At 35.8% G+C, this 10771-nt stretch overlaps 2 protein-coding genes across 2 annotated transcripts; one reads left to right on the top strand and one right to left on the bottom strand.

Moving 5' to 3' along the window:
* Positions 1–2113: 2113 nt before the first annotated feature.
* LOC114819168 (fatty acid hydroperoxide lyase, chloroplastic-like) lies at positions 2114–5914 on the top strand. Its single transcript, XM_029107873.2, has 3 exons — positions 2114–2810; positions 4268–4649; positions 5077–5914. Exons 1-3 carry the CDS (start codon positions 2376–2378, stop codon positions 5715–5717), a joined length of 1458 nt encoding a protein of 485 aa, XP_028963706.1. The 5' UTR covers positions 2114–2375; the 3' UTR covers positions 5718–5914.
* A 1482-nt stretch (positions 5915–7396) lies between these two features.
* On the bottom strand, positions 7397–9501 carry LOC114826929 (uncharacterized). The gene is made up of 3 exons (XM_029107872.2): positions 9300–9501; positions 8989–9012; positions 7397–8056 (listed from the first exon to the last, which is right to left on the bottom strand). The coding sequence occupies exons 1-3, from the start codon at positions 9499–9501 to the stop codon at positions 7710–7712; spliced, it is 573 nt and encodes a 190-aa protein (XP_028963705.1). The 3' UTR covers positions 7397–7709.
* Positions 9502–10771: the final 1270 nt, after the last annotated feature.

Genomic DNA, 10771 nt, shown 5'->3' with positions numbered 1-10771 from the left:
AGAAAAGAAATTTTTAGTTATAACGAGACGAGAACATAAGTGGTACATCACGTGTTTTAATAGAAGTGGTGGAAAATTTTATTTTTTAAGTTCTTAACTTTTTAATACACATATTTTATAATTTGTATAATGACACATAATGTATCACCCGTATACCGGTCACATTGAAAAATCTCTTTAAGAAAAGAGAGGAGGCAGGACATGTGCACACACGCAGGATGCAGCCATGTATGATGTATCAATACATTGAATTCTTACTAAAGGATAAGGATTGTCTGCCCTCCTTATTTCGTGCCCTCTTTTAATCTTCTGTTTTGTGTGGTCATGGTTAAGCCACGTAAACATTTTATATTATGTTTTTATATAGATAATAAGAAAAAATGAATAGTAATATAAAATGTTGACGTGGCTTAACTGTGATCACACAAATAAGAGGGCATGGGAGGGCACGGGAACAAGGATGGTAGACAATCCTTGTCCCTTACCAACAACGTAATAAACAGTGTCTTCAATCAACTGCCCAACATGTCATGTCACCACGGTTGCCTGACGAGTTCCATGCTTCTCGTTTATCTTGAACTAGAAATACATATAATGTGTTTCTTCTAACACACGAAGTCGAAACGGTGAAATAAATGTTCTTAATCATTTAAATTACATGTTTTGTTTAACATGAATAATAATTCGTTATAGTGTAACATTTTCATTCTAGTAGAGTAGTATATGTTTTCTAGAAGAAAAATAAATTTTCCACACAAATATATGTCATTTTTCTCCTCTAACGCACTATTGTTTAATTTTGTATGCTATTTGTTTATTTTATTTTATCTGATGGTCAAAAATAAATAAGTGTGTGTGAGAAGTTAAAAAGAGTGAAAATCGGCCATCTTTCTCTTTATGCACATGTCTCTTGATTCATTTTTTATTTATTCAATTTAATGATCATAAATAAAGACAAGTAATTTGTAATTTAGTTAGTTAAGAACATTTATTTTTACGCCCCATGTCTTGTACTTAAATTTTCATCTTTATAGTTTAATATAGATATTCTATAGTTTGTTAAAATAAAAATAGAGTATGCCTTGAAAACGTGTACTATTATTTGTCCCCCTTACAAACAAACAAACAAACAAAAATCCACTAAAGTTTAATGGCTTATCCACGAAATAAAAGAAATATAAAGAAACATTGTATCTGATAAACTAATAAGAAACACGGGCTTTCTTGTCCACCCATCACGCTCAAAGCATTTAATGATTTATCTGTCGATTGAAATTTGATTACATTTATTTTATGCATATAGAAAGTTATTATTTGTAGATTCATCTTCGTTTGTGAATTGCAAGTGATAAGTTTAAGTACAAATCTCGTAGATGACTAGTATGATACTAATCTATTCATTTACTTATTGTTACGTATATAAAATAAATTATTAACAACATAGTTTACGTAGTTGAGATATATATAACAAGCAATTTTGAACATGTACTTCAAACACGGTCACTTATTTGTTCAAAATGTATGACGTGAATTTGTGTTAGTATATCATACAACTACAAGTGAAGAGCAATTTACATTCAACGGAATTAAACCAGGACGCCACAAATATGAGTGAACAATTCCATATAAATTTTTATCATATAGATAATATATCTCGATCACATTATTTACTTTAATTATAACAAATGAAATAATACAACTTGATTTAGTTTACAATATGAGAACTTTAACTAAAAGCTCCTGATACTATTTACTTTACTTTTTTTTTTTTGGGAAACCTCGACAGTACGAGGATAATTTTATTGATAACGAAAAAAATAAGTTACACATAGTCAGGAGAACATAAACCTTACCCCTCAAAAAACAAAGACAACAAAAAGGAATACACTAAAAAGAAGGGGGACATAAAACTTACCCTTCTAGAAACAAAAACTAGAATGATACAAAGAAAAGAAGGGGGGACATGAAACTTAACCCCTCTAGAACCAAACATAAAAGTCTAAACCTGCAAAACAAGTCAAACAACACCATAAAGTTAGGAGAAAGAAAAAAAAAAGTAAGACAAACCTGGATGCCGACATGCATATTAATTTGAAAAGTGGTGACTAGACAAGACAAGCCAACATAGTCAGAAAACAAAGCAGCACCAACCGCCATCGGAGGAGAATCACTTTACCCCTTATTTTATCTTTATCGTTAAAACTCAAAAGTTTTCAAACTTTTTTTATTAGTTTGTTTCACAATATAACAAGTCAAATATTTCCCAAATTTATATAGCCATAGCTCTTAAGCTCACATCTGGAAAGAGCAAACCACAATCGCCTCTCTCATTTCACAACACAAAATCTCAATATCCAACAAAAATAACATAAATCATGGCTTTCATGATGAGCACAACCCCCGGCATCCCACCGTCACCGTCACCACCAACGCTCTCTCACCAACAACCACCAGCATCTCTGCCAGTCCGTACGATCCCCGGAACGTACGGCTGGCCGCTCCTGGGCCCCATCTCGGACCGCCTGGACTACTTCTGGTTCCAGGGTCCCGAAACATTCTTCAAGAAGCGCACCGAGAAGTACAAGAGCACGGTGTTCCGCACAAATGTCCCTCCCAGCTTCCCGCTATTCGTCAACGTCAACCCCAACGTCATCGCCGTCCTCGACTGCAAGTCCTTCTCGTACATGTTCGACATGGAGTTGGTCGAGAAGAAGAATGTTCTTGTCGGCGACTTCATGCCGAGTGTTAAGTTCACCGGCAACTTGAGGACCTGCGCTTATCTTGATACATCCGAACCCCAACACTCCCAGGTTTGAATCAACTCGTATCAACTTTTCTTTTTCTCTTCTTCTTTTACATATTCGGTACCTATAGATTTCTTTTTGTATTAGAGCGATATTTGCACTAATCTAATCTAAATTACGAGAGCGGAAGTGAGACAAGCTTGAATTTACACATACTCTAACCAACTTAACTACGCTTAGGTTGGTGAAATAGTTAGGGAAAATTGGTTGTTCTAATGATTTTATAGTGCTAAACTAACCAATTTCAATTTATTTTTTTTGAGTATATAATTAAGGATAACATGATCGGTTTGTCCAATCGATATGGCAATCCAAATTAAGTTATTTTATCATAATAGTTCACTGATTTTTGGTTGAACAGATTTTCAAAGTTTCCGCTAGTACATGCTTGAATTTCTTTATTTTTTGGGATTAATTACAAGCTTGAAATTTTCAATCGTCTAAAAGGGTTGAGTGAGATTTTTGCAGTGTGGTTAAGAAATTAACTTATCCAGTATTTTACTAGAAATATATAAATATGGATTGTCAGGCTGTAAATGTGGATTAATTTGGTTTTTCGCAACGTAATGCTTGGATGATTTATGAATGTTAGAATGTACGATTCAGATGTTCATAGCAAAAAAAAGAACGTCAACTGGTTTTTAGGAAGAGAAGATTGTGTTGAGCATTTAAAGATATTATTTGTTTCTAGTTGTTGCTGAAGCAGAAGTGGATTTTCCGATGAGGGACTGGTTGGATATGTTGGCCGGAAGAAAAGAATGGTTTGTGGTTTTTGTGTTCCTTAGAAAAGTCCCAGATGGTCCAAATCAATCCAAAATGTATGCGAATATGATAGCGACTCCTACTCGTACTCGTAGGGACCATTAAACAATTGGTTGGTGGTGATTTTTAGTTGCAGATGAGTGTGGGAAATGAGATATATGGGATTCATTTCCTACAGTTTCTCTTTCCCTCTCTTTTTTTTTTTGGAGTAATTTTTTTTTCTCGGCTGTGATTTTCGCACTCTCCGTATTTCATTGGAATGAGAGATTGTAAAACTAGGGATCTAGACTCGAAACCACACAAAAATATTTTAGATAGATGAACAAATATTATTTAAGGGTTTTTCTTTTACTTGTCTTCTATGAAATTTGAACTAAAAATTTCATAAAGACTAAGGAAGGTTGTACAGTAGCTTTTTCTATTTTTGTTGATACATGATGTGCTATGCAGAATGATCAAACGGGTTTCAATAGTACAACTCTTGAAAAAGGCTTTCGTCTCTTTAGGGTTTACGTAATCTGGTACCACGGCGGGATTTACTTTGCTAACCTAAATGCTTAGAGCATGCTTAATTTGATTTCGACAGGAAGTGAAAAACGTTTTCATCTTACAAGATATGAATTCTACTGTATAGTTGGTCATCTTTTGGTAAGTTTAATTTCTATTAACTTACCAATACCATCTTAATATCTTGTTCACAGATCAAAAACTTTGCCATGGATATCTTGAAAAGAAGCTCCATGACATGGGTGCCTGAACTCACTGCCAACCTCTCAACCTTCTTTGACACAATAGAAGCAGACGTCTCCAAAGATGGGAGTGCCAGCTATTTGATCCCACTTCAGAAGTTCATGTTCAAGTTTCTCACTAAATGCTTAGTTGGAGCTGACCCGGCAAGCTCGCCCAAGATAGCGAAGTCCGGCTACGCCATGCTTGACCGGTGGCTCGCCCTCCAGCTCCTCCCCACAGTCAAGATTGGTGTGCTTCAGCCCCTGGAGGAGATTCTCCTCCATTCTTTTGCATACCCTTCTTTTCTAGTCAGTGGAGACTACAACCAGCTTTACCAGTTTATAGAAGAACATGGTAAGTTACTTGGAACTTAAACAAACTATCAATCTCATTCCTTTTGAGATATATTTGAATTCAAAACTTTTTTCTACTTGCATTCATTAACATACTATAGAGTATAGACGACATCTCCCATAAAAGTTTTTTTTGTTAGACTATTGATTAAGTTGATTATTGCTTGATGTGCGGTCCAAATTCACAAATTGACAACATAAACGTTTGTATGTCAACATAAGACTAAAGAGAGAGCATTACCATACGTATCCCATAGGAGTCACCAATATAGTACAAACTATTAGAGATGTGATCGATAAAGGGCGCCAACATAATACACGATGTTAGAGATGTGATCGATAAATGTCATATGATGTTACTCGATAAGTTTAATGCCATCTGTATCTTGATTTTATGCGTTCATGAATACAAATGGACTTGTTTACAGGTAAAGAAGTGGTAAAGAGAGGTGAAACCGATTTCGGACTGACCAAAGAAGTAACAATTCACAACCTTCTCTTTGTACTTGGTTTCAATGCATATGGTGGGTTTTCTGTCTTTCTGCCAAGTTTGATAGGCAAAATAGCAAGCGACACCACCGGTTTACAAGCCAAAATAGTCAAGGAAGTCAGAGAAAACGCCGGTTCAACTTTGAGTTTCGACTCGGTGAAAAACTTGCAACTGGTTCAGTCAGTAGTGTACGAAGCCCTCCGGCTCAACCCACCGGTTCCTCTCCAATTTGCCCGAGCCAGGAAGGACTTCCAACTCAGTTCACACGACTCGGCCTTTGACATCAAGAAGGGTGAGTTGCTCTGTGGGTTTCAACAACAGGTCATGAGGGATGAGAAAGTCTTCGATGAACCGGACACGTTTAAACCGGACCGGTTCATGAAGAACAAAGAGTTACTGAACTACTTGTACTGGTCCAACGGACCGCAGACCGGTTCACCAAGTGAGTCCAACAAACAGTGCGCTGCAAAGGACTCTGTGACCCTCACTGCCACTTTGCTTGTGGCATATGTATTTCAAAGATATGATTCAATCACAGGGAGCGGTACTTCAATCACAGCCCTTGAGAAGGCCAAGTGAAGAGTGGTGTGATCACAGCCGTTGAAATGTGGATGTGATGGATCACACATGAATTTTTCTTTGCTTTTGTAAAATTCAGTGTCTGTGTAGGGGGTTTGTAGGTAATTAAATAAACAAGGACAGATATTTGAGGGAAAATGGCCAAAAGCTTGGGGTGACCAGTTCAATTAAATAAAGTGAATTAGAAATTTAAGAAATTTATTGTGGATGATGGTTGGTCGTTGGTACTTAGCGTTTGATGGATCATGCCCACGGAGAAAGAATTATGTTTCCTTTTTTTTCTCTCTTTTTCTCTGATCCTATTTGAACGATCATAATTAAATCACGTTAACATCTTACATTAATTTTTTTATAAAAAAACGAAAGATAAAAAAAAAAGTGTGAAAGGAGATGATGGAAGTGGATGGAAAAATGAAGGGAGATAATCATAATCCCATGCCCACTCCCTTACCTTGACTTTGTTTGGGATGATTTGACATTCAAAAATAAAAAATGATCTGATTTATCAAAAAACTCATGTCCAATGCATTGCTAGGCTATAATTCTATGGAGCTCACTAGCCTAATATTTGACTGAAAGGCATTAGGCTGGCCAAACATAGTCCTCCTCTAACCCTATTTTTTGGGAAAGAGATCCTCTCCGGATCTCTTTTACCAAGGTCACCGGATCAAGTGATCCAAGTTTTCCAAATTTCATCCAACGGTCCACCTGTTTTGATCCTTTAAAAGCTATAATATTTTTTAGTCGTTTGATGAAATTTGGAAGATTTGGATCACTTGATTCGGTGACCTTGGTGGAAGAGATCCAGAGATGATCTCTTTCCCATTTTTTGGGGCCCAACTCCTCAACTTCATTAGTGATTCGAATTCAAAGGCTAAATTTGAAAACATCAAACGGTAGTTTAATTAAATTAACTAATAAATTTAAATTATAAACTTAAAACTAATAAATGATTGAGAGGCTATGTTTATTACTTTTAGTTGGAAATGATATATGGATATAGTCTGACATTGTTCATTTAATAATAATTTCTTACAAGGCATAACTGTAGAGGGAACTATATCTAATCTTTTCAGTTGAAGATGACCCAACACTTAATTTTCTGAATCATTGAGTCATGCATACCATAGATGAAAAATTGCACAAATGGCTTCAAAATCATGCATGCCCCTCTTCAAGAATCAAGGATTATGCTAGTGATTTAATACGTCCCACTCTGTTTTTCATTATTTGGTCCATAGATCTTGTAGCTTTTTGAGACAACTAAAAGTTCCATTAACGATTGTCGTAGCGCCTGCTTAGAATGGTTAAAACTTTTTCCAGGAAATCAAAAGTGTTTTTGATAGCGTTTGATAGAAAAAGTTGGACGTGCTTCAAGGTCCTAAAAGCACTTTTCAATGCTAAAGCACTTGAAATTTTACAAAGTTGCGCCCCCCACGGACATGATGGTCGAGTCGTCAGCTGAGTTGCCGGGGCAGCCAGGTTTTTTGTATGCTTGAACAAAATGAACCGATGGTCAATGGAATTGAGCTTTTATAGGAATTATTGGACCTGGATTTCAAATGCAAGCATATCGAGTAATTGAAGTACCAACTTCACAGAAGACGCACAGGAAGTGAAAATTTCCTAGATCAAATACAAAAGAGCTCAACATTAACCAATCAAGCTCAAGCCAGGACTTAGACAACCATCGATACTCTGACATTCAATGAAGAATTTCTGGTTTCAGTCATACAAGTGGAACTTTCAACTATAATTCGGTGGAGAATGCGATGATTAAGGTTCTTGCCACAACATCGATTGATTTTGGAAGGCTAGATAACACAGCTAAGTTCTCTACACTTTTAACTGTAAATACAAATAATTCAGTTTGGTAAATGAAATTGATTGTATAGCATGCACAATTTAAGGTGAAGAAGAATAACCTAGTAAAAGTTTATCACTAACCAAGAGAGGAAGCCTTTGGTTGTTCCAAAAACGCTATGGAGCTTTCTACACAGTCTGGACATTTCCTTGCGTCTGAGTGTTAGACTTTGTAAGCCCTTCTTTCCACCCTCTCTGACGAGCCCTGAGCTCCCATAATGCTGTCTGTTTCCGCTGCGCCTCTAATGTTGCTTCAGCTTTCTCCCTTGCTTCTTCACATGTTTCCATCCCTGAACTGCACTTGTCTGCTTCCTTTTGATACTGGGATGCAATCTTTTTAGCCTCTAGTAGAGCCATATCAGCTCGTTGCTGAGTTTCCAAAGCTTCAGCTTCCCTAAGCTTCAACTCCTCGGTCAAAAGATCCACAAAGTTCTTCTCAGTGTCTTCATTCACCTCTGGATCATGCTTTGCACAGTCTGCATAATATGTACCAAAGAAATAAACAGACCGTAAAAAGAATATAAAAATTGAACCAAATCTGAAACTTTCATGTAGCCAATCACTTGAATCACCAACTTTGCTTGCAAATGCAATGCAAAACCAAATTTAGGAAACTAAGTCCGCATTCTATGATTTTGAGTTTCAACTTAACCTCCATGTTCAACATCCGAAGGTTGGTTCAACCAAAATAAGAAAATAACACATAGATATCAATGACACAAACTCTTCCTACAAAGTGAAATCAACAACTATAAAAAGCAAGTTGAGGAAAAGGGGTGGTTGGGTTCATTCCAAAACAATGAAAATTGGACAGTAAAATCAGAAGACCAGATCAATTGCCAGTCCCACTAATGAAAGCTAGGAGTCCAGAGCTCTGGTTGCAATCTTAACTTCAAAGATTGTAACGAGGAGAAACCACACACAATCTACATAATCAACTCACGTAACGTTGAGAGACAGAATGTATGTATAAAAGGAATTTAAGGAAAATAGGGTAAACAGGAAAGTTTACGTAACTGCAAGATTTGACATTTCTCCCCAAGAAAATTTGTCTATCAGGGAAGATCTAAAGGTGAAAAAAAAACGAGAAAATATTACTTCGGATTGAATGATATTTTGGGATTCAGACGGATTTCCTCGAAAACACTTTGTATTGAATATTTGCCCCATTATTACAGTCCTTAACATGTAACACCTCAGGGGAATATTAATTATTCAACATAAACATGAGAAAGTACGCTACTTTATGGCAAGGAGAAGCTATTGATACCACAACACATTCAATCTCGAATCATACATACATATTACAGCCAAATATATATATCCACACAGAGAGAGAGATATAAAGCAGTCAATTATATCATAACCCAATCAGTTTATATAAACATATATACAAAAAGAGACTAACCTGCAAGGGAAATGTTGCTGAGTCCTGCAGACGAAAGAACAAACCAATATAAGTATACATCCGATAATAATGCCAATCAACAACTAATAAATTAGTAAATTAGCCGAGTGAAGTAAAAACCAGTTGCTTTAAAAATTCAACAAAAACCCAGAAAGGATTGAAATCAGTGAATCCAATGGAAATTTGAGCTTATTGGCATCAAATCAGCACAAAATGTGTAAAACCCAACAGAACAAAAAGTGAAAAATGCAAGAGATCTAATCAGATCTGGCAAAAATGGATCATGGGCAAGTGAAAAAAGAGTAAATTACCAATGGGGATGGAGAGGAGAGGCTGAGAAGAGCAATCGCAGGTGCAAGGAGGGCAAGCGGAAGAGGAGGAAGAAGAAGAGTGGGAGACGGCGGCTAAGCCCTCCATGAAGTGCCAGTATAGAGGCGGCCCCACTATGTACCCGGCTATGCACAGCCCAACTATCACCAGCCCCGCCTTCAGCACCGCCGGACTCATCGCCATCTCTCTCTTAATCTCGATTCTTCCTCAGCTTCAGAAATCGAATCGATCGGAAGTAGCGGAATTGGGAGTCGGCGAAGTCGATTCTCAATGGTTCGACCGCCGGTGTTTAGTTGAGACTTGCGAAGATCAAAGATGGCTGCTTTCTGATTTGTGGGGAGGGACGCACTGACGCTGCTTTTTTTATTTTTATTTAAAATTCACTGTTTTGGGAGTGAGATTGCCAGTTGGTCCGACTACGCGATATTACGAAACGGTTTCATTTTTTCGGTTTTTTTATTTCTTAGTAAATAATTTTTTCAATTTATTAGCTGAATTTTTTATTTTTTTTAGTATAAAAATATTGATGTATTAAAAAAAATCTCAGTTTATTTGTGTTTAAGTAGCGTTTGGGTTTACAAAATTAAATTTCTTCATAATCTGTTAAAATTTTTGAGTAATAGCTTTCGTGAAGAATGCGATTGTTGAGTTTCGTCACAATCGCCAGCATGCATAGTTTAGGAAAATGTTTTAAACAATTTGAAAACAGTTTTAGAGCATCTCTAATAGTGTAGGTGAATTAAATAAACAATGTTATTTATTTCAAAGTGAATCAGTAAATGTATGCCAACGAAGTCCAAAACAAAACAAGATGGAAGTTTGTTAAAACAATTTTTAAGATTTGTAAATTCATCATTTCGGTCAGTTACCCAAAGAAATCAAGTGCATACAAACTCAAACCATATATAAGTGAAATTAGTTTTTCGATGTTGCAATTAATGTTTTTGGTCTTTGTAGACGTCCTGATGATTAAAAGTTAACATCTATAATGGAACATCTTCGCTTTCTTTTACATTGGTCTTAATGAATAGAGTGTTAAGTTCTACTTACGTGTCCGAATTGAATAATCTTTCTCTCTTAGTAAATTTATAATAGTAAATTTTTTATAAAGTTCTTGGCGTTGGTAAATCGCACGACAGTGGACATGGGATACTAAAATACTTCTGTGAATCTTTTCGGCTTACAAAAAAGTAGATTGTTATGTAACCACTAGATGGTCTCCTTTAAAAAAAACAATTTTTACAAAACAAAATAAATTCTCTATTTTTTTTTCTTTTTTTTGAGTATGACATTATATATTCTCTTGTTAAAAAAAAGGATGAGAATAAAAATTAAAAATTAAATAAAAAACCCAACGAAAAAAAAAAACCAAGACTTTTTTTTATTAGCATCACACGTAATGTTGAATGCACTTTACATTAAAAATTTAATGTTAAAAGACTTCTATATCTAA

The sequence above is a fragment of the Malus domestica genome, chromosome 09 (assembly GCF_042453785.1).
Source record: "Malus domestica chromosome 09, GDT2T_hap1".
Lineage (NCBI taxonomy): Eukaryota > Viridiplantae > Streptophyta > Magnoliopsida > Rosales > Rosaceae > Malus > Malus domestica.
This window is presented reverse-complemented; position numbering and strand designations above follow the sequence as displayed.

Bases quoted from the DNA above. Each gene is read 5' to 3' on its own strand.
- LOC114819168 (XM_029107873.2), top strand. From the start codon at position 2,376: ATGGCTTTCATGATGAGCACAACCCCCGGCATCCCACCGTCACCGTCA. The intron at 2,811-4,267 runs GTTTGAATCAAC...TCTTGTTCACAG, and splicing joins CCGAACCCCAACACTCCCAG to ATCAAAAACTTTGCCATGGA. The intron at 4,650-5,076 runs GTAAGTTACTTG...ACTTGTTTACAG, and splicing joins CCAGTTTATAGAAGAACATG to GTAAAGAAGTGGTAAAGAGA.
- LOC114826929 (XM_029107872.2), bottom strand. From the start codon at position 9,501: ATGGCGATGAGTCCGGCGGTGCTGAAGGCGGGGCTGGTGATAGTTGGG. The intron at 9,013-9,299 runs GTAATTTACTCT...TTTCGTCTGCAG, and splicing joins TCTCCTCTCCATCCCCATTG to GACTCAGCAACATTTCCCTT. The intron at 8,057-8,988 runs GTTAGTCTCTTT...CATATTATGCAG, and splicing joins CAGCAACATTTCCCTTGCAG to ACTGTGCAAAGCATGATCCA.